General features: G+C 39.1%; 2 protein-coding genes across 2 annotated transcripts in view; one reads left to right on the top strand and one right to left on the bottom strand.

Annotated features, from left to right (window-relative positions):
• The window catches only part of VPS35 (VPS35 retromer complex component), a 28,371-nt gene extending 10,415 nt beyond the window's left edge, over nt 1–17,956 (bottom strand). Inside the window, exons 1-8 of the mRNA XM_045891170.3 lie at nt 17,854–17,956; nt 10,829–10,927; nt 9,484–9,580; nt 7,734–7,857; nt 6,973–7,155; nt 5,074–5,287; nt 3,999–4,082; nt 2,849–2,958 (exon numbers count right to left, since the gene is read on the bottom strand). Of these exons, the coding sequence (XP_045747126.1) occupies nt 2,849–2,958; nt 3,999–4,082; nt 5,074–5,287; nt 6,973–7,155; nt 7,734–7,857; nt 9,484–9,580; nt 10,829–10,927; nt 17,854–17,856 (914 nt within the window). The 5' untranslated portion in view covers nt 17,857–17,956. The remainder of the gene's footprint in view (nt 1–2,848; nt 2,959–3,998; nt 4,083–5,073; nt 5,288–6,972; nt 7,156–7,733; nt 7,858–9,483; nt 9,581–10,828; nt 10,928–17,853) is intronic.
• A 299-nt stretch (nt 17,957–18,255) lies between these two features.
• On the top strand, nt 18,256–25,989 carry ORC6 (origin recognition complex subunit 6). The gene is made up of 7 exons (XM_064581537.1): nt 18,256–18,479; nt 19,782–19,911; nt 22,151–22,314; nt 22,534–22,623; nt 24,126–24,238; nt 24,720–24,788; nt 25,422–25,989. The coding sequence occupies exons 1-7, from the start codon at nt 18,415–18,417 to the stop codon at nt 25,559–25,561; spliced, it is 771 nt and encodes a 256-aa protein (XP_064437607.1). The 5' UTR covers nt 18,256–18,414; the 3' UTR covers nt 25,562–25,989.
• The last annotated feature ends 333 nt before the right edge of the window (nt 25,990–26,322 follow it).

Genomic DNA, 26,322 nt, shown 5'->3' with positions numbered 1-26,322 from the left:
TTTTCCCCTTTGTTCATTTGCTTCTTAAATTCCACAAGTGAAATCATCTGGCATTTGTCTTTCTCTGACTTATTTAGCTCAGCATAATACTCTCTAGCTCCATCCATGTCATTGCAAATAGCAAGATTTCATTCTTTTTATGGCTGAATAACATTCCATTATTTATATACCACATCTTCTTTGTCCACTCATCTATCCATAGACACCTGGGCTGCTTCCATAATTTGGCTATTGTAGGTAATGCTGCTATAAACATAAGGTTGCATGTATCCCTCTGAATTAATGTTTTTGTATTTTTGGGTAGATATCCAGTAGCGTGATTGCTGGATCAGAGGGTAGTTCCATTTTTAAGTTTTTGAGGAACCTCTACACTGTTTTCCACAGCGGCTATACCAGTCTGCATTCTCACCAACAATGTAAGAGGGTTCCTTTTTCTTCACATCCTCGGCAACACTTGTTTTTCTTGTGTGATTTCCATTTTAGCCGTTCTGACAGGTGTGAGGCGATAACTCACTGCAGTTTTGAGTTGCATTTCCCCTGATGATGAGTGATGTTGAGCATCTTTTCATGTATCTGTTGGCCATTGGATGTCTTCTTTGGAGAAATGTCTATTCATGTTTTCTCCTCATTTTTAAATTGGATTATTTAGTTTTTGGATGTTGAGTTTTATCAGTTCTTTATATATTTTGGATACTAACCATTTATCAGATATGTCATTTGTAAATATATTCTCTCATTCAGTAGTTTGCCTCTTAGTTTTTGTTGACTGCTTCCTTCACTGTGCAGAAGCTTTTTATTACGATGTAGTCCCAATAGTTTATTTTTGCTTTTATTTCCCTTGCCTCAGGAGACATATCTAAGAAAATGTAGCTATGGCCAATGTCAGAGAAATTACTGCCTATGTTCTCTTTTAGGATTTTTATGGTTTTCATTTAGGTCTTTAATCTATTTTGAGTTTACTTTTGTGTATGGTGTAAGTGGTCAATTCATTTTTAACTGAACGGTTTTGTCAATGAGGTCTTATTTCACTGCATTCTTACTATATGCCCTATTTTATACCATACATAAAAAGGTTTTCAACAGCCTGATTCTGCCATATTCTTTGAAGCCTAATCAAGTACATCACAGATAAAAATTAAAGTGACAAATGTATTTAACAGCCATGATTTTAAAGAGCCATCTTTAAAAGATAAATCCCATTATTAGCTTCCATTAAGAGTATGCCCAATTCGGGGCACCTGGATGACTCAGTTGGTGAAGCGTCTGCCTTTGACTCAGGTCATGATCTCAGGGTGCTGTGATCAAGTCCCACATTGGGGTCTCCACTCAGTGGCGAGTCTGCTTCTCCCTCTCCCTCTGGGATCCCTCTCCCTCCCTGATCACTTTTGCTCTCCCTCAAATAAATAAATAAAATCTTTAAAAAAAAAAGAGTATGCCCAATTCACATATAATTCTTGCTACCCAGATTTAAACTGGTGATTTGGAGAATTTGCTACATAAATTCTTAGACTTTAAACTAGTAACTTAGGTATTTAAAATACAAAAAAAAAGTATTTGCACAAATAAATCTTTATTTAGGTTCCTGGTTTCATAAGGTCAATGATGTGTAAGCTAACAAGAAGGACACATATCATATACTAGCACTCAGCACAGTTGCCAAGCAGACACTCATTAAAGCCATTATTAAAGACCCAAGTTTTATACTTTTAACCAAGACCAATGTCTAAAGAAGTAAAATCTAATGGGATTTACTAAACATATTTAATACTTTGAAATTCTTCTTTAAAAAAATGTGATGACAGAATGATTACTCCAACATTCTTTTTTTTTTTTAATTTTTTAAATTATTTATTTATTTATTTGAGAGAGAGAGAGAGAGAGCAAGAGAGAGCACAAGCCAGGGGAGGGGCAGAGAGGGAGGAGTAGACTCCCCGCTGAGCAGGGAGCCTGATGTGGGGCTTGATCCCAGGACCTTGGGATCATGACCTGAGCTCAGGGTAGACGCTTAACTGACTGAGCCACCCAGGTGCCCTTACCTGAACATTCTTTTTATTTTATTTAGACATAGTGAGTGAGCAAGCGAGAGAACATGAGCGGGAGGAGGGGCAGAGGGAGAGAGAGAAGCAGACTCCCCATGAGCACGGAGCCCGACATGGGGCTCAATCCTGGGACTCCAGGATCATGACCCAAGCCAAAGGCAGATGCTTAACTGACTGAGCCACCCAGGCGCACCCCCCTTACCTGAACATTCTTAATCATCTATATCTAATGGCTACTTGATAAAAAAAGATTCCAAATCAAATCAGTTCCCACTAAAAGGTAACTTTCATTATTATAAAAAACAAATCTTGTTCTTTGAATTTGTAAGATTTAAATAATGGATCTGTATGACATAGGGGCACCTGGGTGGCTCAGTCGGTTAAGCGCCTGCCTTCGGCTCAGGTCATGATCCCTGAGTCCTAGGATCGAGTCCCATGTTGGGCTCCTTGCTCAGTGGGGAGCCTGCTTCTCTCTCTCCTTCTGCCCTCCCCCTGCTTGTGCTCTCACTCTCATTATCTCTCCCCTCTGTCAAATAAATAAACCAAATGTATAAAAAAAAATTTTTTTTAATAAATAAATATCTAGATTAAAAATATTATTTCCATGCCTCCTGCTAAACCTCTTTCATGCCTAAGCTAGGCAAACACCTGGTACATACTCATACTTACAGAACAAAGCTGTTCATAGTGTAATTGCTTTAAAATCATTAATATAATAAAGATGTAACAGAAATAAGTAATTCACTAAAATGTTTTAAAGTCATTAGTCCCCAGTCAGAACACTGCCCTCCAGTGTTGGAAGCACTTACCTATCAATTAAAGCAATGATTATGTTCTTCACATTTACATTTTGGTGTAACTCAGCACAGGCCCGGAGAAAAGGATTCAAAGTTTGAAGGTGGAATTCATCAGGGAAAACCTAAAAATCAAATAATAATTAATTGACACAAGTAAAAGTATTTCACATTATATTCTGGACTTACGGTAAAGTTCATATTTGTGGAATCAATCGTTTAAATCTTACACAACTAAATTCAAATACATTACTTTTGAGCCTCTTTCAACAAAGTACATCTACAATTAAACTAAAACTAATGAGAACTAGAGAACTTGGAGGCTACTCCTTCCTACATTTTGGGGGGAAAAACAGATCAATACAAAGACCACATTATCATAAGAGAAAATAATTCTTTACTCAGAACAGCTTATTTTCTCTTTTCTTTTTTTTAAAAAGATTTATTTATTGGGGCACCTGGGTGGCTCAGTCGTTAAGCGTCTGCCTTCGGCTCAGGTCATGGTCCCAGGGTCCTGAGATCGAGCCCCACATCAAGCTCCCTGCTCAGTGGGAGGCCTGCTTCTCCTCTCCCACTCCCCCTGCTTGTGTTCCTGCTCTCGCTATCTCTCTCTCTGTCAAATAAATAAATAAATAAAATCTTTAAAAAAAAAAAAGTATTTATTTTAGAGAGAGAATGTGGGCGAGCATGCACATGAGTGGGGGGAGGGGCAGAGGGAGAGCGAGAGCAGCAGACTCCCCACTGAGCCAGGAGCCCCATGCAGGGCTCGATCCCAGGACCCCCAAGATCATGACCTGAGCCAAAATCAAGAGTCAGATGCTCAACCCACTGACCCACCCAGGTGTCTCAGGATAGTTTATTTCTATTCTATCAAGATTTTTTTTCAAAACAATGAAAATTAATGAAGGATAAAATGAGGGTTTTTTTTTAAAGATTTTATTTATTTGGCAGAGAGAGAGACAGCAAGAGAGGGAACACAAGCAAAGGGGAGTAGGAGAGGGAGAGGGAGAAGCAGGCTTCCTGCCAAGCAGAGAGCCTGATGTGGGACTCGATCCCAGGACCCTGGGACCATGACCTGAGCCAAAGGTAGACGCTTAACGACTGAGCCACCCAGGCGCCCCTAAAATGAGTCCTTTTAAAAGGTAAAATAAATGTCCTTACTTACCTGAATAATACACTCCATAAGATATTCTTGAGCCAAAGCATCCCTGCAATTCACAACTTGCTCCAATATGCCAGTCAAAACAATCTAAAAGAAAAAGGTAAGAGTTAAAACATTATTTTTAAATCCTAAGCCACTCCTCTAATAACGTATTTAAGCTATTAATTTGAGAATTTTATTTTAGATTTTTCCCAACCCATACTTACTTTTTAAATTAAACTTTAACATTTTACAGAAGAATTTTTCAATAAAAATTTAAATCTGGACTTCTACTTAATAAGTCATTTAGGATGAAGTTGATTTTATCAATTTTTTTTCTGATTTGTGCCTTTTGTGTCCTAAGAAATCTTTGTCTAATCCAACATTATAAAGATTTACTTTGTATTTTCTTCTAAAAGTTTTATAGTTTTAGGTTTTATATTTAGGCCTCTGATCCATTTTTTGAGTTTTTCTATATGGTAGGAGAATGGGTCATAGTTCAAGGATCTTGTTTGCACACAGATGTCCAACTGTTCCAGAAACATTTGTTGAAAAGGTTACTATTACACTTTTATCAAAAGTAACTTATTACATATGGTGAGCCTATTCTGGACTATCTTTTCCAGGGCTGAACAAATCTAGCTCAATGTCTGCTTTTGTAAATCACTTCCATATTTTCTGTTGTTGCTTTTAGCTACAAGTGCAGAGTTCAGTAGTTGCAGACAACATGGCTTACAAAATCAAACAATCTTTACTATTTGGTCCTTTACAGAAAAAGTCTGTCAATCTCTGCTTTATTCCTCCCACTGATTTATGTGTTTATCTCCCCCACCAATATCACATTCTTAATGCAGCTTTAGAGTCAATCTCAATTTAAGAAAAATTAGTATCGTAATAATATTGAGTCTTCCAATCCACAAACACAAACTGAAAATATATCTTCCAATATACTTGTCTTTAATTTTAAAGTGGTTTTCAATGTAATATTATTTAATAAAAATATTTTAATTGAAAAAAATCAGACTTCAATTTATATTGACATGTATTATGTCATGAAGTCATGACATAAGAAAAGGTGACAAGTAAAAAGGATATACACCTGTTTGTAACGTTCCACATTTACACCTTCCAATTGACTGAGGCGCACCAAATTTGTTCCCACTAAAATTCTCAGTTCTTGTCTTTCTCGTTCTCTTTTTTCTCTATCTCGGCTATGTCCCTGATGCTGCATTCGCACCCAGAGCTTGTTCATCTCTGCAAAGTTAAGTAGTACAAAATCCATGGAATCACTGATATCGCCAGTTGTTTCTTCACTGCAAAGAGAGTTGAAAAAAAATCTTTACATATACTATTTACACTATAGGACCATCTTACTGTTATCGTTCTCCTTTGTGCATTTCCTTCTTATCTCTTTAATACATCAATGTTTTACAGAAGAAACTTTCAACTTCATTGGCTTAGTGTTCAATTTCAAGGGAAACAGACTCGAGAAAAAAAACACCAGGGAGAGGACACAGTACAAGTGTAAAGGAACAAAAAACTTTCCCTCATTCCCTACCCTGGGTCAACTTGTTCTCACAGCAACTCCATTAATTCGAAAAGCTTTAAAAAAATGATACTTATAATGTACTAACTACGTAATTTTTAAAAAAGATTTTATTTATTTATTTGAGAGAGAGAGAGAGCACGTGTATGAGCGCACAACCGGTGGGGAGGGGCTGAGGGAGAGGGACAGGGACAAGCATACTCGTGCTGAGCACAGAGCCCAATGCGGGACTCAATCCCAGGACCCTGGGATCATGACCTGAGCCGAAGGCAGATGCTTAACCTACTGAGCCACTCAGGCACTCTAACTATATCCTTTTACTGTTGAACATTTTACGTTTTCAACTGGAATATAAGCTTTGTGAGGGAAGAGACCATGTATTTCCTGCTTGTTTTTCATCTCGTAGGATAGAGAACATAGTTTTCAAAATTTTTTAATGACTGCCTAATTAAACGCTCAAAATTGACGGTCAAATCATAATAAAACAAATAACCTCACCATCTTCTCAACACCGTTAAATTTTTACCTTTTCTATACCATTTAACTTTATCACAGGCATGGTAAATTTTTATACTTTTTCTCTTAAAAAGGAACTGATACAGATATACTAAAAACTACTGAACTGTACACCTTAGAAATAAATGAATAAATGAACTTAAACAAGGAGTGCCTGACTGGCTCAGTCAGTAGGACATGCGACTCTTGATCTCGGGGTCCTGGGATTGAGCCCCATGTTGGATGTAGAGATTACTTAAAAAAACAATTTTTTTAATAAATAAATAAACTTAAACAAAAGGAATTAAGTTCCTCAATCTAGGAAATCTGCACATAAATAGTTCACCTAACTGGTTGCAGACCACAGCTGGCTGACCATCTACCCCTATGTGGAATTTAAGTGCAATGGACGTGGATACTGGAACACTGGTCACACAAGAGACAGGGCTCTCATTGAAAGGCTTTTGTTTCTTCTGTTTTGACGTTAATATGTAATTTGTGTATAGAGATAATGTAAATCACTTATATCCAGGGTATCTGGCAGTCCATAAATGACAAAAACTGATTAAGACATTCAAGAAACAACAAGAAAATTAGCTAGTTCATAGAATAAGTTAAGCATATGTCAGTACTTCATCACAAATATAACTTCAAAATATAATTCATTTAAAAAGTCCCATCGTCAAAGAATACTTAATGTAATGGAAAAATGCTCTCATAAAATTACGTTTAATGAAAAAAGCAGGTTCTAATAAGTAATCCACAAACACAATTTTTATAAGAGTATATTTTACATCATACCACATATGCTGAAGGAAATCTCTACATGAAATGCTACAAGTACTGCCTGTGGGTGGGAGAAATATTGATATTTGTTTTTTTCTATACACTTGTCTATACTTACATATTCTACAACAAAAAAGTATAACAACTAAATCAAAAAAGAAAATCACTTACTCTGTTGGCTCTCCTTCATCAGGCAAGATGTTTCTGGTACACTGAAGAAGATAGTTCCGAAGAAATAAACCTCTCAAGGGATGCTGCACACCACGACACATTTCTACCAAATCTTTCAAAATATCTTTCCTGGACTGAGGAAATGACTTGACATATACAACTCCAACTGTGATCAACAGATAACTAGGGGAATTATAAGGAAACATTTCATTAAAATATTCATAAATAAATAAAATACTCAAGTCAACAATTTGATTGTCTAAACATACTGAATCCAAACACATTAAGCAAGACAGGGACCAGGTTTTTCTTCTGCACAATGAAAAAATATCTAATTTAAAATATAACAACTCACTGACCTTCCCCCAATCTATACATATATTTACATACAAACTACATACACATATATTTACAGACATATAAAAATATGTGTACATAAGTATATAAATATGTACACACATACATATATACATACATAAGTATCATTATCACCTTTAAACATACTAGTAAGAGAATGTCATATTAATTTTTCTAGTAGCCAAGACATTAAACAAAATAGTATGTCTACTTTTTCTATTTCCAAAATTCTTCAATTATCCATATAGAAATAAAATTAATTATACTTTAAAACTTAAAAATCCAGAATATCTACCAAAATGTTAATTTCAATTTGTCAAGAAATTAAATAACCTTAATATTGGTTTTTAAAAATCAAAGTGGAAAATGCAGATATAAAAACCCTCAGATTCTCAATTACTTACAGCCTTGGGATAATGTTTCCAGCATACTGTACAAGTTCATAGAGATCTGCCACTTTTCTTCCTTTAGCAAATTCATCTGTCAGGTAGACTTCCAAGTAGTGTAGTTCATCAGAAATAGCCATATCTTTTAATTATGATTAAGGACTCAAATAAATCTAAGCCAACCTAAGCAATACTCTGGAACTTGCTGGAGTCATTAAACTATCGGGCAGATACCTTAAACGTTAGTCCTTTAAGAGAACATGTTTAAATGAAGACGGAATTTCAGTTGGGCTTTCCTTATTTTAAAATAAGGGTTTTTATTCACTTATATGTAGAATTTAAGAAACAAAACAAATGAGCAAAGAGAAAAAAAAAGAGAGACAGACAAACCAAGAAAGAAAGAGACTCTTAATTAAGAGAACAAACTGATGGTTACCAGAGGGGAGGTGGGTAGGGGAATGGATTATATAGGTGATGGGGATTAAGGAGGGCTCTTGTGATGAACACCACGTGATTCTAATAAAAACTTAAATAAATGAAATAAAATAAAATGCTAGGGATGCCTGGGTGGCTCAGTCGGTTAAGCGTCTGCCTTTGGCTCAGGTCATGATCCCAGGGTCCTGGGATCGAGTCCCACATTGGGCTCCTTGCTGAGCAAGGAGCCTGCTTCTCCCTCTGCCTGCCTCTGTCTCTCTCTCTCTCTGATAAATAAATAAAATCTTTAAAAAAAAATAAAATAAAATGCTAAAAAAAATAAAGTTAAGAGTTTTTGGGACGCCTGGGTGGCTCAGTCGGTTAAGCGTCTGCCTTCAGCTCAGGTCATGATCCCAGGGTCCTGGGATCGAGTCCCGCATCGGGCTCCCTGCTCTGCGGGGAGCCTGCTTCTCCCTCTGCCTCTGCCTCTCTCTCTCATGAATAAATAAATAAAATCTTAAAAAAAAAAAAAAAAAAGAGTTTTTAAAGATGTCTGGTAAAGCGGGGCACCTGGGTGGCTCAGTTGGTTAAGCAACTGCCTTCGGCTCAGGTCATGATCCTGGAGTCCCGGGATTGAGTGCCACATTGGGCTCCCTGCTCAGTGGGGAGTCTGCTTCTCCCTCTGATCCTCCCCCTCTCATGCTCTCTCTATCTCATTCTCTCTCTCAAATAAATAAATAAAATCTTAAAAAAAAAAAAAAGATGTCTGGTAAAGCAAAGCAGTAAAAATAAGGATTGCCCATCAGACTACTAGAGGTTTTGAAATGGCAAATCATTGAATTCATTTTCACTTCAGAGTCCTGCATGACAAAATCTAAGCATTAAAGAACCAACTGCCTAATAGCCTCAATATCCTTCATGAAGGGAATAAAAATTGAAATATAGCAACAAAGAAGTTTAAGCATAGAAAGAGGGTTTCTGATACTAAGTTTTTCTTTTTCTCACAAAATTTACATGGAGGAGTACTATTTGGTTAAGACAAAGAAAAATAATGTAATGCCAGAAAAACTTAATAAGAAAAAAACAAAATATGGCCTTATCAAGAAAAAAGTATGGGGTGCCTGGGTGGCTCAGTTGGTTAAGCGACTGCCTTCGGCTCAGGTCATGATCCTGGAGTCCCTGGATCGAGTCCCGCATCGGGCTCTCTGCTCGGCAGGGAGCCTGCTTCTCCCTCTGACCCTCCCCCCTCTCATGTGCTCTCTCTCTCTCATTCTCTCTGTCTCAAATAAATAAATAAAATCTTAAAAAAAAAAAAAAAGTATGATCAGAATGGTCTTCAACATTCAAAAGATACAAAGTTCATAGTAGCTCTTTGGTGATAACATAGAAGTCCGGAGTTCACCAAGCATATTAGAAGCATGTTTCAGAGCATCCATAAGCTTGTTTTTGTCCTACAGAAATACCAAGAGAATTGATGGGAATGTTTAATTTAAATAAACATTTAACTTGGATTTGTTACACAGTATATAGCACTTAAATTATTTTAATTACATAACAATCAGGTTTAGTTTCACCTTGCCTTCTCTCTACTGAAATAAAAAGATTCATGGTTCCTCACCTGGACTGCAAAGCTTAGTAAGTCTTATTTAACTAGGACTATAAACTTCCTGGCATAACTCTAATCTTTCCAACTTCTAGTGACTATAAAAGTAGCTCCATTAATTCACATTTACCTGCAATCAGGAGAGCTGGCATAGTAATTCTTTTAAAGCAAGCTACTATCCTGACAATGGCTTTGTCATAAAGACAGAGATGTCTGAAATGACCATCCCTTAAGTATGCTTTCCTCTGCACAATGCCCATGAGTCCCACTCAACACATACATGCAGACAATGCCTTTAAATACAGGAAACAATACTCATACTCAGAAAGAGACAGAAGCAAGCAATAATCAAGCTCCATACCCACCCATTTTCTCCATTCCAAGACATTTTTTTTTTTTTTGCAAGGAAAAAATACAATACATATAAACGGTTAAAACAGCATTTAGAAATTGTGAGAAGGGAATTTACAAAGGTAAGATATCATCATCAGAGCAACTTATAACTTGAAGTACCAGCCTATTTGGTTCCATTTCTTAAATTTTAATGCAGAGAATCTATAGTTTCTAAATAGATTACTTCCTATCCTGTCTTTCAGAACATGAAACACAGAAATTGGTGTAAGTGTAATTTTCCAGCTGGTTGCTGCAAAAAATATGTATCTATTCAGAATGGAAACAAAAGACTTGTTCAAGATAGGAAAAAAAGATGAATAATCCAAAATGAAAGCATTTAAATATATCCGTTCAACAAATATTTATTAAGCACATTTATTATGTCAAGTACTCCTCAGGTTTGAGGTACAGAACCAATGAGACTAGTAACTAAGGTCAGATATTGGTATCATGATAAAAGGTAGGGTGGTCTCTTGTCCTCGGGAAGCTTCCATTCTGATAGGGAAGACAATCCCAAATCATAAATGTAAATGCAAGTAAACAGCGCTCTCTGCTGGAATTGTTCCATGCAGTGCTTGAGGGAGGTGAGATGGAAGATGTATGCCAGAAGACACTGAAGATTACATTCAGCAGAAGCAGTGGTACTATACAACCTTACAAAACATACAGACGGCAATTTTGCCTCCCATACTGACATTCTTACCAGGCATCTCTTCATTTGGAATGACTGGACCTTCACAGCCTGTATGGCTTCATCCAAGAGCTTTTCCTGCTCATCCTGAGGTGACTGCTGTGTTGTAGGCTGAAAAATAAAAAATACTTCATTAATGTCTCATTAGCACTCTCTTCTAAAAAATCTGTTATTTCTGTAGTTCTAGCCATAGCCCTTTTCCAAGGCTTTCATAAAAGGCTCATTCCAGTTCTAGATCTCAAACCTATTTATCTATTTTTGACAACTATTGAACCGAGAGCCATACCCAGTCACCCAAATTAATAGCATAATAATGCTGAAAGGGGGGCGCCTGGGTGGCTCAGTTCGTTAAGCGACTGCCTTCGGCTCAGGTCATGATCCTGGAGTCCTGGGATCGAGTCCTGCATTGGGCTCCCTGCTTGGCAGGGAATCTGCTTCTCCCTCTGACCCTCCTCCCTCTCATGCTCTCTGTCTCTCATTCTCTCTCTCTCTCAAATAAATAAATAAAATATTTTAAAAAAAAATAATGCTGAAAGGGAACAGTAATGGGTAGAGAATCTCTACTCTCTCAGAAAATGACTCAACATTCTTGTAGCAGGTTGGCCTAAAAAAACATGTGGTGTTAGTCTGAATCCAACAACAGAATATAGCCATATAACCAATCTAATCCTTATGATATGTATAGTCTCACCCAAATCTCTAAAAGCCTTTTTCTCCTCTATACTACTTTTCATCTGCATTTTAGTCTAGTCTTAGATCAAGAAACCAGTTTATCAAACAATGACCTTCTCAGGCAATATGCCACAAAAGACTAAAGAACTTAGAAATAAAATAGCTGAAATTATTATTAGTGACTGATAGTAGACCATAAGGAGTACTCTCCTCAAGTACCTACCTTATCATTTCAAATAGAAAAATCTACAGCTGTAATGGACAAAATATATCTAGATATGCCTCCCTCTGTTATCAACAAAACCCTGCTTGCAAAATTAATTAGATCTACTGGTCAAACAGAATTAACCACTCCATCCTTCACATGTATAAACACTGTGTTTACACCTCTACTGCAGTATGCATTATATTGTAATTATAAATAATGGTCATTTTGATGTCCTCGGGACCCAACACATTGCCTGACACATGATCACTGTATGAACGAATGAGCTGGTTTTAGAATGTTTAGGTTATATATTTAATAAAAAATGGCTAAAGAATCAACAGATGGGGGTGCCTGGGTGGCTCAATCAGTTAAGTATCTACCTTTAGTTCAGGTCATGACCTCAGGGATCAAGCCCCGCATCAGGCTCCCTGCTCAGCAGGGAGTCTGCTTCTCTCTGTCCCTCCCCCCACTCATTCTCTCTCACTCTCAAATAAATAAATAAAATCTTAAAAAAAAGAATCAACAGATGAATGGCTAACTTGTGGTATACACATATATAAATACGTATACTGGAATATTATTCAATCATAAAAAGGAACAAAGTAGTGATATATGTGATGTGAATGAAACTAAAAAACATTATGCTAAGTGAAAGAAACCAGACACAAAAGACCATGTATTGTATGAGTCCATATGAAATATCCAGAACAGGCAAATTATCCATAGAAACAGAAAGCAGACTTGTGGTTACCAGAAGAGAGAATGGGGGAATAACTACTTAATGAATACAAGTTTTCCTTTGGAAGTGATAAAAATGTTTTGGAACTGGACAGAAATGGTGGTTGTATAACACTGCAAATGTATTAAATGCCACTGAATTGTTCACTTTAAAATGGTTAATCTTGGGGGGCGCCTGGGTGGCTCAGTCGTTAAGCGTCTGCCTTCGGCTCAGGTCATGATCCCGGGGTCCTGGGATTGAGCCCCGCATCGGGCTCCCTGCTCCGCAGGAAGCCTGCTTCTCCCTCTCCCACTCCCCCTGCTTGTGTTCCTGCTCTCGCGGTCTCTCTCTCTGTCAAATAAATAAATCTTAAAAAAAAAAAAAAAATGGTTAATCTTGGGCGCCTGGGTGGCTCAGACGGTTGAGCAGCCAGCTCTTGACTTCAGTTCAGGTCATGATATCAGGGTCCTGGGATCAAGCCCTGAGTTGAGCTCCATGATCAGCGGGGAGTCTGCTTGAAGATTCTCTCTTCCCCTCTGCCCCTCCCCCAATATTCTCTACCTCCTCTAAAATAAATAAATAAATAAATAAATAAATAAATAAATAAATAAATAAATAAAATGGCTAATCTTACGTTATATGAATTTCAACTTAAAAAAATGTTTAAAGGTAAAATGCCTCTTATACAATGAAATGGAAAGGAGGAAGGCAAAGACTTACCCATAAACCTAAAAGTTAAATCTGGTCTGTTTTATTATCTAAGACAAAACAGCACTGAATTTGAGATTAACAAAAACCACATAAAACCCATTTTTTAATTAGAATCACTTATAAAAATGGAAAACTTCTTGGTCTAACTTTGGAAAGAGAAAAAAATTAATAATACGAAATGCCAAGCATCTCTATTTTTTTCCTATAGCAAATCTAGTAACCTGTGCTTCCCTATGACCACGCTTCTTCACAAACATATACAAATTTCAAAGAAAAAGTTATGACTTTTAAACTAAACTTAAAGGGAACCTTAATTTATACAGCAGAACTACCAAGTGTAAAATGTTGGTTTCAGAGGCAAAGACAACACCAGCATCTGAGGATTCTGACTTAATGAAATTCACTACCCATCCTGGGCTAGTCCTCTGAGAACTTCAGTGACACCAAGCTATGGCTTGGATTTTTTTGGCTTTTTATCTCTAGATGCAATAGATTTAACAATTATTAGAATCAATGGATTTCATTAAGTTCAGATGACCAACTTAGAGATAAATCAGGAAATTTTTATAGTTATTGTGGTAAAATATATGTAACATATAATTTGCCATTTTAACCATTTTTTATTTTTATTTTTTTAAAGATTTTTATTTATTTGACAAAGACAGAGGGAACAGAAGCAGGGGGAGTGGGAGAGGGAGAAGCAGGCTTCCAGCTGAGCAGGGAGCCTGATGCAGGGCTCAATCCCAGGACCCTGGGATCATTACCTGAGCCGAAGGCAGATGCTTAACGACTGAGCCACCCAGGTGCCCCATTTTAACCATTTTTAAATGTGCAGTTCAGTGGCATTAAGTACATTCACATTGTTGTACGGTCATCACCACCATCCATCTCCAAGTATTCTTTCATCGTTCCCAAAGGAAACTCTATACCCATAAAACAATAACCAGCCATTATCTACTGCTACCCCAGGCAACTTTCTCTATGAGTCTGTCTCTATCAGTCTGACTTCTCTAGGTACCTCATACAAGTAGAATCATACTCTTTTGTATCTGGCCATTTCAACTTAGCATAATGTCTTCAAGGTTTATCCATGTTGTAGCATTTGTCAGAATTTCCTTTCTTTTTAAGGCTGAATAATATTCCATCATATCTATATACCATATTTTGTTTATCTATTCTTCTATTGATGGGATACTTGGGTTGCTTCCACCTTTTGGCTATTGTGTATAATAACATTAATATAGCAAATAAAACTGTAGTTACAAAGAGACTACAGAGATGCCTGGGTGGCTCAGTTGGTTAAGCATCTGCCTTCAGCTCAGGTCATGATCCCAAGGGTCCTGGGATCGAGTGCCGCATCGGGCTCCTTGCTCAGTGGGGAGCCTACTTCTCCCTCTGCCTGCAGCTCCCCCTGCTTGTGCTCACGTGTTCTCTCTCTCTCTCTCTGGCAAATAAATAAATAAAATCTAAAAAACAAAACAAACAAACAAAAACAAAGAGACTGCAAACAATTCTAAAAATATTTGTATAGAATCCAGTAGATTCAGTGATCTATAAACAAAACCTTAGCAGAACTCTATTTTGTATCAACTGGGTTTAAAATAGAAACAAATACAAAATATAGAAAATTACAGACTTATTACAAGGTAGGCTACAAATGAAGAACTAAAGCTATGATAAAGAAATGAATTTTAATTAATTATTTATTTATTTTTAAATTTTTATTTATCTGACAGAGAGAGCACAAGCAGAGGGAGAGAGAGGGAGAAGGAGGCTCCCTGCTGAGCAAGGAGCCCGATGTGGAAGTCGATCCCAGGACCCTGGGATCATGACCCAAGCCGAAGGCAGCCGCTTAACCAATAAAGAAATGTATTTTTAGATATCACTCCCGAGACAATGTAGTTATGCAAATGTAGCCATTATGTGGCTATTCTAAGGGAGTGTCTTGATGTCCTTCCTGGGAATTGTCACATAAAGCAAAAACAGTAAGAACTGTTATGAACATGCTATCATTAAACACAAGCCAGGTAATCAACGTCTCCTCACTTATGGAAGTAGTTCTCCATTTACAAATGACTTTGTACTTATCAGTTACATGGATGAGAGAAAAATGGAAACACTAAAGAATCAAGATCAAATTAACATTTGTAACTAGGCTCACTTTAGCTTGAGACCTAGGACAAACAGTCCTCCTAAGTCTGTATCATTGTAAGGTTCAGAGAAAGTGATCCATCATGGACAGATCAGTTATAAAACTACTCTCCATTCCAACAATGTGCATTCGTTTCCTCTTCTATTAAAAAGGGACAATAAGAGTACTTATGAGGAATAAACGAAATGACACAGATAGAGCTCAGAACATGCCTAGCACTTAGTAACACTTTATAAGTGTTACCATTATTATTATGCCCCCTCAGATACAAACAATTATCTCCACCCATCCTAGCAACTCATTTGTTGATCCATCTCTTCACTGATATGCTGCAGATATAATCTAACAACACAATGTAAATCAACTATAAAACAAAAATAACCAATCTCACAAAGACACAGAATTTCATCACATTTAATGAAAATACTATTTTTAAAATTGTAAGCCACAAAATTACAATTGAAGTAGGGAGCATTAAGGATGATGAGGGCTTGGGAACATATAATTTGAACACTAAACTGGCTCCAACTTCATTTACCAATACATTTCCCCAGGAATTCTATGCTGGTACACACCGTGAATATTCACTTCTCCCAGCTTCATCTACTGGCAACACTTTTTCTTCTCCACCTGGAGAATTTTTTTTTTTTTAATTTTATTTATTTATTTGAGAGAGCGACACAAGCAGGGGTAGGGGAAGAGGGAGAAGCAGACTCTCCACTGAGCAGGGAGCCCAACTTAGAGCGCAATCCCAGGACCCCCAGATCATGACCTGAGCCAAAGGCAGATGCTTAAACAACTGAGCCACCTAGGCGCCCCTCCACCTGGAGAATTTCTGCTTATCTTCCTCCCTGTATCAGTTCACATGTTACTTTCTGTAGTCTTTTTCAAGCCCCCTTTCTCCCTCCATGACCCCACAACACTGAGCTGACAGTGCTAATAAAGCAATCCTCAGACTGTATTACATTAAGTTCCACAAGCATATCTCCCCCTTAGACTCTTAAGCATTTGACAGCAAGGACTATGTTTGTTTCTAGTGCCCAGCAGTCCATGATATTAGAAGGCATACAAGATGCTTGATGAATTGAATTGGATCCCAGAATTTTAGGACTGGGAAGTGCCAAAGAAGCAAAAATAAATAAAATCTAAAAAACAAAAAAACTTTCGGATGCAAAAGTGAGACTCAAGACTGAATGACTTGCCCAAGTCATAGAAACAGTGACTGTGACAAGACTGATACCCAAGTTTCCTTTCTCAAAAATGTTCATGAGGACAAGACTGTGTGTCCTGCTCACTGCTCCAAACTGGTTCATCTAGCACAGAACCAAGATGTATAGCAGATCCCCAACTAAGTGCTTTCCATTATAAAACACTGTAAATATCAATTCATAAACGCAGAGAAACAGACAAACCCTAGTTAAATTTTTACACTGTCCTTGTATCACTTCCCAATAGTAAAAATTCTGGGAAATAAACAAAATCATCTTGTATGGCAATACAGTATATTAAAGTAGTACATGTCAAACATTTAATCCTACTTTCTGGCATTAACACATCTAAAGTGAGGCCTGTTTCCAGGCTTACAGATTTAAAGAAACCTGTCTACATGAAGTAAATAATGAGAGAATTAAAATTGCCATAGAGCACACCAACATTCAAAAACATTATTTATACACTGCAGACTATGTCAAAAGCTAATGAAATGCAAGTGACAACTTGCCTTTGTGAAAACTAGGCACATGGATTCACATTTTGAGGAAGTTCAAGTTTACTGGCCAACAGCCACACCGCGATTTGCTGCCATCACGAAGAGGCGCTAACAAGAACGAAGGCCTACTTCCAGCAAATAAAATACTTGGATTTCATCAATGGGGAGACATGTAAGAGAGCCAGGGTGTCCAATGAACAAATATTAAAGGAAACAAAAAGTCTCCTTTCTCTCTATCAGAATTAATGGATATCAGACAGCATGCGTCCTTCCAGGAAATTCACGTAAGCGAGTCCCTAGAATTCGCTGACAAACAGCGCAATGGAACGGGGCTATGAGGCCGAAAAAGAGCAGGGCACCATTTGGACCCTCCAGTAGGTATTTCTTGCACAAGAAAAGGGCGTGGGGCCAATAGAGCACTATCAGGCACGAAGGTGGAAACGCACGCCAGCGAGAGAGCAACCTCTGGGCGGGTCCCGACGCCACCCCGAGTCTCAGGCCCTTCGCACGCCCCCGACCCAGCCTGACTCTCAGACCCGTCCCCTCAAGGCGCGGTGGTGGCCGACTCCATCAGAGGCGGCGGCAGGCCTCCACGGAGTTCAGAGCCTACAGGCCGAGACACCCCCTCAGAAAGGCCATCCCATTCCTGGGCAACCGCCGCTATCAGGAGCCACCGCCCACCCCGATCTCGGATCAGCCCGCCTGCGGCCTTCCCCGGCCTGTCCTCAACCCGCAGGCCAAGCCCGGCTGGTCTTAGCCCTGATCGGGCTGCGGGGCACCAACTCCGCCCGTAACGCTCCAGGGCAGTGGGAAAGCGCAGGGCTTGGGAGAGGGATCGGCCCGGGGCTCGCCGCCCCTCAACACTCACCATGGCGACTCTCCTAAGCCTGCAGCAAGCAGCACCCACCCGGCGCGGAGCCTCGCGTGGTCAGGTGACGCTGCGGCCTCTTCAAACCCCGCCCTCTTTAGCCCCGCCCTCGGACCCCCGCAGGCCGCTCCTCGATTGGCCCGCTTCTAGGAACTCAAGTCTCGCGTGTTTATTGGCTCTTGCCACTTATCGGTGGACTGACGGACCTGGGTGCCAGCCAGTCTCTCCACAGTGTGAGAGGGCAGAAAAGTGCAGAGTAGCAGGGTATCTCTTGGTGGTAGGAAGGAGCCAGCAGGAAGTAAAGGCATCGTTTGAGGAATTTGTCAAGACGGGAGAAATGGAAGGAGGGGGAGCAGGACTGTTCACCGGCCCAGGAGTGTGCAGTGGTGGTGCGCATGAGCAAAAGGAAGAGGAGGCTTGATTTGTGGAGCGAGCGCGACTTCTCGTCCCAACCAATCCAGATGCAGCAGAGGGGTGGGGTCTGGCCCTCACTGGCGGACGCGGCGTTTGCGCGCGGGTTTCGTCGCGTTGCAGCGGCTCGCGCGAGTCGTCTTCCGCGCCATGGAGTCTGGGCTGATCCGGCGTTTAGCGGCGCGCTTGGGTATTGCCGAGCCAGATGTGCTGAGGTGGGTCTGGTGGCGTACACCTCAGCGGCCTTGGACTGTCCTCAGGCGAGGCCCGCGAGTCGGGCGGCGGCGCCGAGTGAGGGGGGACGCTGGAGCCGGGTGGCATTAGGCCCTATCTCAAGAACTTCCCAGCAGTGGGCTTATATCAACTGGCAAGACGGGGCGATTGTAGACGTCCTTGGGAACAACTGGCTCTGTGGGATGCACGGTGGTGGGACGGGGAAAGTCGATCTTTGGTCGTTCCGCAGATACTTGCTGACGGACTGTTTACAGCGGTGAACCACACAGGCGGGGTGCAGACCTCCTTGGAGGTCACTGTATGACGGCGAGAACTAGGAGGAAAACGAAACCGTGGTGTGCCGAGTCGAGGGAGGGAGGAGCACAGAGCGCGCCCTGGCGGCTGCTTGTCATTAAAAACAACAACATCCTAGATGCATGTTAACTAACTAGAATTTAAATAAAAATTTGAAAAAAAAAAAAATCTTAGAAAGGCCTCGGAAGGGCTGCCCCTTGTGCTGAGACCCGACTGATAGAACGTGCCAGCCATGGGAAGATGTGGGAAGAGCGGCCCAAACTGAGACAACAGCTTGTGCATAAGCCCTTTGCATAATCCAGGGTTAGAAATAAAGCTATTGTGGCTGAAGTGTGAAGAGCAAGACTAGGCCCAATGGCTTGCTGCTCAGTTAAGTGAGGGAAGGGAAGGAAAGCACTTGTTGAAAGAGTTGAAGTAAGACCTGAACTCCGTAATCATTTAGAACAGCCGTTCTCGAAATGGGGTTCCTGGACCAGCAACATCACTATCGTCTTGGCACTCGTTAAAAATGCAAAAATGCAAATTCTTGGGTCCCACTTCAGGCCTACTGATCAGAAACTCTGAGGATAGGACCCAGCAATCTGTTTTCACAAGCCCCAAGGTGATTGTCTTGTACATTAAAGTTTGGTATCACTGATTTAAAGGAAGGGGTAAAAAGAAGGAACCCTGGTGTAACTGCCAGCGTCTCTGATAAGTTCATGTTTGTCCCAGTAATGGAAGGATGAAAGCAGGTGTGTTTTGTTGTAAGAAATTGAACTCACTTTTGCTTAAAAGTACTTGAGCACAGTGGAGTCTGAAGTCAGGGCTGGTTCTGTCTTAGAAAACATTGTCCCACAACTCCAAAGGATGTACCTTTCATTCCCACCCCCACATAAACTTGCATAGGAGTTAGGCCCAGAATGAAATCCACTGCTGTATTCATTGTTTACCAAAGTGTTGAACAAACTTCTGGAAAAGAGTTTCAATGAGCATGTTGCCTTTATAACCAGGAAAGCAGAGGAGTACTTGCGACTGTCCCAGGTGAACTGTAGTGGCCTATCTGCACATACCACAGAAACCAGCAGTGCAGTCATGTGCCTGGACCTTGCAGCTGCCTGTATGAAGTGCCCCTTGGACAGAGTAAGTACGTCACATTGAATGTCTAAATAATCCTCTACAACATTTTAATTTCTGGTTGGACTACACTCAAAACTTTTGTGTTTTAGAATTTTCCTGGCTATTGTCATATATGATTATTCTAGATGAACTTTAAAATCATTTTTGTCGAGTTGCAGAAAATTTCCTTTACTATCTAGTTTTCTTGGCCACCTCTTTCTTTACTCAAGACCATCTTTTATGCCACTGCTAGCATCCTCCTGAAGTGCATGCTTTAAAACCGATGTGTGTTTTTCTTCTAGTATCACAGTGGTTGAGCGCACAAGCTAGGAGTCAGGAAGAGTTCGATGTTGAGACCAGATTTCAATACCACCAGTTACTAGCTCTGTGAGCTTCGTTTTCTCATTCATAAAGTGGGGATAAGAATATGCATTTCACTAGATTGTGAGGATTAAACCATATACTATATGTAACACACTTAACAGTACATATCACATAATGATGGTATTAAAAACACCGTTAGCTCCCAATGGGTTGGCTCCCCATTACTGTCAAATTCTCCAGCTTCTCTTGAACACTAACCTCAAGCTACACTATTTACTTAACAGACCATTCACTTTAATGATTTACAGCTTTGCAAATGCATTTTTTTTTTATCTGCATTTCTTTTCTGATAAGCTTCTATTTGTCTTACATGACTCTGCCTTGTTGTTATATCCTTTATGAAGCTTTCCTTGACTCTCCCAGGCAGTGTTGCTTTCCCTCAGTTGTTGATCCTCCTGTTTCCCAGTTTCCCTCTCTCCCTTTCCCCTCCACACACTCATCCTTCCCACCTCCACTCCCGCTACTTCCCTCCTTCCTTTTCCCAGTGAATTACACATTGGCATTTTCCTTGAAAAACAGGTGACCATGTATGTGTCTCCTGTGTTTTTATTCACAGCTTGGCTATAGTAACACTTGTTGTTTTTTAAATTATCTGTGCTCCATGAAAAAGTGCTCAATATCGCTCGGCATCAGGGAAATCCAAATCAAAACCTCAATGAGATACCACCTCACACCAGTCAGAATGGCTAAAATTAACAAGTCAGGAAATGACAGATGTTGGCGGGGATGCGGAGAAAGGGGAACCCTCCTACACTGTTGGTGGGAATGCAAGCTGGTGCAGCCACTCTGGAAAACTGTATGGAGGTTCCTCAAAAAGTTGAAAATAGAGCTACCATATGATCCAGCAATTGCACTAATGGGTATTTACCCCAAAGATACAAAAGTAGGGATCCGAAGGGGTACGTGCACCCCGATGTTTATAGCAGCAATGTCCACAATAGCCAAACTGTGGAAAGAGCCAAGATGTCCATCGACAGATGAATGGATAAAGAAGAGGTGGTATATATATACAATAGAATATTATGCAGCCATCATAAGGAATGAGATCTTGCCATTTGCAATGACGTGGATGGAACTGGAGGGTATTATGTTGAGTGAAATAAGTCAAACAGAGAAAGACATGTATCATGATCTCACTGATAGGAATTCTTAATTGTAGGAAACAAACTGAAGGTTGCTGGAGTGGGAGGTGGGGTGGGAGGGATGGGGTGACTGGGTGATAGACACTGGGGAGGGTATGTGCTCTGGTAAGCGCTGTGAATTGTGCAAGACTGTTGAATCTCAGATCTGTACCTCTGAAACAAATAATGCAATATATGTTAAGGAAAAAAAAAAAAGAAGAAGAAGAAGAAGGTAGCGGGAGGGGAAGAATGAAGTGGGGGAAATCGGAGGGGTAGATGAACCATGAGAGACGATGGACTCTGAAAAACAAACTGAGGGTTCTAGAGGGGAGGGGGGTGGGAGGATGGGTTAGCCTGGTGGTGGGTATTGAGGAGGGCACATTCTGCATGGAGCACTGGGTGTTGTGCACAAACAATGAATCATGGAACACTTCATCTAAAACTAATGATGTAATGTATGGGGATTAACATAAGAATAAAAATAATAATAATAATAAAATATTAACATTTATTTAAAAAAAAATTATCTGTGCTTATGCATGACTGTCTATTGTGAGCCCCTTGAGAGCAGTGCTCAGCTCTGCCTGACGTGATTACTGACTTTTGACTAAATGAAGCTAAACTTTTAGGTAGAGCCACTTGCCACAGAATTAATTAATTTTGAAAAGTTGACTTACTAAACAAGTGTTTAAGGGCACCAATATATAGAATGATTATGATTATAATTTTTATGATTAGTGCATTTTTTTCTTTCAAAGGCTTATTTAATTAAACTTTCTGGTTTGAACAAGAAGATGTATCAGAGCTGTCTTAAATCTTTTGAGTGTTTACTGGGCCTGAAATCAAATATTGGAATAAGAGACCTAGCTGTACAGTTTAGCTGTACAGAAGCAGTGAACATGGCTTCAAAGATATTGCAAAGGTATGAAGCATAAAGAACCTTAATTGAAAATTTATACTGATACATAAAGCAGAATTATCTAATGTCCTGTTTTCAGTCTTAAAAAATAACTAATATGGTAAGGTGACATAATGCATTATCTTGTACATTTAAATAGCTTACAAATTCTGATTTACATTTTCAGTCTCTTTGAAATAATATTTTTTAACAAATAATTCTGCAAATACCGCTTTCCCTTAGCTATGAATCCAGTCTTCCACAAACACAGCAGTTGGATCTCGACTTATCCAGGCCACTTTTCACCACTGCTGCATTACTGTCAGCATGCAAGTAAGTGTGCCTTTTAACCTTGAGGAAAGTCCACAATTTACAAATAGATTTCCCATTCCCAAAGAGGGCTTCTAATTACAGTTTATTTCAACTCAGAGCATGTTTTCCCATATAAATAATGTTAGAAATAGTGGCCGAGTGACCAGGTTCTGTTTATCCCACAATATAGCTGACAATTTGGAACCCCTATTGCCAGAAGTCTACTTGCCAAATGGCAGCTATATATATAAGCAGGGTATTCTGTTTTCAGGGTCCACCTTTTTTGTTTTGTTTTGTTTTGTTTTAAGTTTTTTATTTTCTTTAGTAATCTATACACCCAACATAAGGCTCGAACTCACAACCCCAAGATCAAGAGTCACATGCTCTTCATCTGAGCCAGCCAAGCACCCCCAGGCTCCACCTTTTTTAAGTGATGAAATCTGTCATTGAATCTGTGGTTTGTGATTTTTCCAGTCATACATTTTTTTAAAGTACTGATTGCAACTGTTTTTTCAAATAATTTACAAAACACCAATGATAAATATTTACATCTGGATCTTAAAATTTGGGGTTATCTTTGTGCATACCGAAATGTTACCTTGGAATTATTAATAATTGTTATTTTTTTCTAAAGTTGTCTTGTTTTATCTTGCTGGAAAACTCCTTAATAAAATAAAAGGTGGGGGTGCCTGGGAGGCTCAGAGAATTAAGCATCTGCCTTCAGCTCAGGTCACGATTCCAGGGTCCTGGGATTGAGCCCCACATCCGGCTCCCTGCTCCGCAGGGAGCCTGCTTCTCCCTCTCCCTCTGCTTGCTGCTCCCCCCTGTTTGTGCTGTCTCTCTCTCTGTCAAATAAATAAATAAAATCTCTAAAAAAAGAAAATAAAATGTAGTTGGCCCTTAAAGACTGGGTTTATTACTACCCAGCCTCTAATTTTGGTTGTTTAGCTCTATTAGCCACATACTTAGGAGCGATTAATTGGCATTCATAGAAAATGTCCCTTTGATTCAACAAAGATATGTGTATAGAGAGAAGGAGTATGGCTGCTATTGGAAAAAACAATATTGACAAGTAACCCCACTTTTGAAACCAAATTACACTGAGCAAAGAAAGGTTTGACTTGATCTATTATCCTAAATAAGAAGTCTGTTTTGTATATTTCATTAGTAGTTGTTATGGAGTGGTAAGTAGTTCAGCAAATCATTAACATCTGAGATTCACTAAGAAAGAATTATTTGAGGCATGAAGCACTAGAGCTTCAAGAGAAATGTCTTCTATGCGCCCCTTTCATTACATAGCAGATCTCATGTATATTTTGACTCAGTCCAATAAACTAAATAGCTTTAAAAGACAAGTTTACATAGTTATAGCTAATAATATATGTTTGGAATAAAGGGGAAACTAAACAGTTGGGAACTCTTCATAAAGCATGGGTGGAAAGGAAGTAAGTTAATAATTTGGTTGGCCAGAGAAGATAACTATATTGGTCTTAAAAACAGTAATTTGTCAAATTCTTTTGTAGGATTCTAAAGCTAAAGGTGGATAAAAATAAAATGGTAGCTACATCTGGTGTAAAAAAAGCCATATTTGATCGACTATGTAAACAATTAGAGAAGATTGGGCAGCAGGCTGATAGTGAGTATTCATTCCATATTTCAAGAATGTGTCATCTGAAAATGTAAGCCAGCTGGTAAAAGTCTTAATATTTTCAAACTTGCAAAATGGCCGCTTTCTGAATTCTGTATTTAATGTAAGACCAGGTAAGTTTTTAGTGAGAGATTTTTTTGTTTTTCAAGTAAAGTAGCTTAATAACCTTTAAAACACCTGTGACTGTATGACTCCATGCCTGAAAAAACAGATTCTCTGTTAACATGCTCCAATGTTAAATGCCAGCCTCCATATACATAAACTAGAATAGAAAAGATTCTTAAGTCTGACAAGAGAAACCAAGGAAGAGAAGGGCGAGATCATTTGCCTTCTCCTTATCCTTGTATTTGGTCAGTCAAGGTGTCTAATTTTTTTTTTTTTTTTTTTTGGTGATCCAAAATAAACCCAACTACAAAAATTGAGAATAGGAGAAAATTTAGCCCTGATGACACATGTTTTTTTCCTTAAGGAGAGGCTGGAGATTCAGCTGCTCCACCACAGAAGAAAAAGAAGACAATGGCTGAACCTCTAGCAAAGGGTAAGGCGTACTAACACTGGACAGACTTTGAAATTAGTGCAATGGGATTAGGTGTACAGTGGGTTTCCTGCAGTGACTAGTCCTGTGCTACTTGCCTGACAAGAGTCAGGTTTTAAATAAATCAAGACAATCATTTGATAAGACCAGTTTTCCAAGCAGTCATTTACAGAAGTTAACAGAAATACTATGTAAGAAAAAAGAAATACTATAAGAACACATCTAAAGCCAGACTGCTTAGGTTCAAATCCTACTTTACCACCCACTGGCTCCATAACTTAGGAAAGTCACTTAATTTCTGTAAGCCTCATTTCCTAATCTATAAAGTTGTGATTAATATTAGCACCCACTTCATAGAATTGTGGTGAGGGTTGAATGAGATGATGCTATTGAAGTGATTGGTACAGTGCCTCGAAGCACAGGATAAGTGCTTGATAAATGCTAACTACTTACAGGACGTTGTGGAGTGCTTGGGGTATAAGAGCAAAAAACTGATGTGTTAGCTGCTATTTCCACTTTTCATTTCAGCATGATAGTCCCTATTTTTAATTAACTAATTAGATCCTTCAAACAAGTTTACTTGTTTACTTGTCAGCATAAGAATTTTGAAACACTTTTGAAAATTTTCTCTTACAGAAACAGAAAAGGTAGTAGAAAGCTCACATAAACTGCAAGAAGATGACGATCTGACACAGGATTATGAAGAATGGAAAAGGAAAATTTTGGAAAATGCTGCCAAAGCACAAAAGGCACAACAGAGTGATTGCAGCTTCTAGACTACCTTGGGTTGCAAACCAACAGTACATCTGCCACCTCAATGAAGATGTGAGAGCTTGGGAATTTTGTTTGAACTTTTATAACAAGGATCCTAAGGCTGTTGCCTTAATAGCAAAGAAGCGAGCACTGCAGCTGAGCTCTTGGCGGCAGGCTGGCTGGTGACATGGGCAACAAATTCATTAGGTCAGGCACAGTGCCTGGTTGGCATGGCCTTGGCTCCCCACAGGTATGCATTCCTACAAAATGGAATTGAAGCCATTTTGCTCTTTCGTTTTAAGCAAAAGATAGTTTCCTGTCCTATCCAGAATATAAAATTCAGGTTGAATGGAGTCTTAAGGATTTTACTTGGGTTTTTATGTAAGTTTCATGGTTTGACTAAATCAGTGTATGGTACAGCCTAAGTTAATAAATGTTATTTTTATATGCATTCAGGTTGCCCTTGTCATCAGTTTGGGAGTCATTGCTATGCCAAAAACTGTCTACTCTAGTAGAAAAAAGCCATATGCTGAACCATACTGCTCACCAGACCACAAACTCACTCTCAAATCAGACTTCTGGGTTTAAGACCCTGCTCAACCACTTACTACTTGTCAGACCTTGAGCAAATTAGTTAACTTCTTTATGCCTCATCTATCTATAAGTAGGACTCAGAATGGTGTCTACTTCATAGAATAATTTGGAGGTATGACTGAGTTGATACATGTAAAACATTTAGCACAGTACCTGGTATAAGTAAGTACTTAGCAAATGTTAGAATATA

This window comes from Mirounga angustirostris, unplaced genomic scaffold (genome assembly GCF_029215605.1).
Source record: "Mirounga angustirostris isolate CCGP_5_RB_7025 unplaced genomic scaffold, mMirAng1.0.hap1 SCAF_16, whole genome shotgun sequence".
Taxonomy (NCBI): Eukaryota; Metazoa; Chordata; class Mammalia; order Carnivora; family Phocidae; genus Mirounga; species Mirounga angustirostris.
This window is presented reverse-complemented; position numbering and strand designations above follow the sequence as displayed.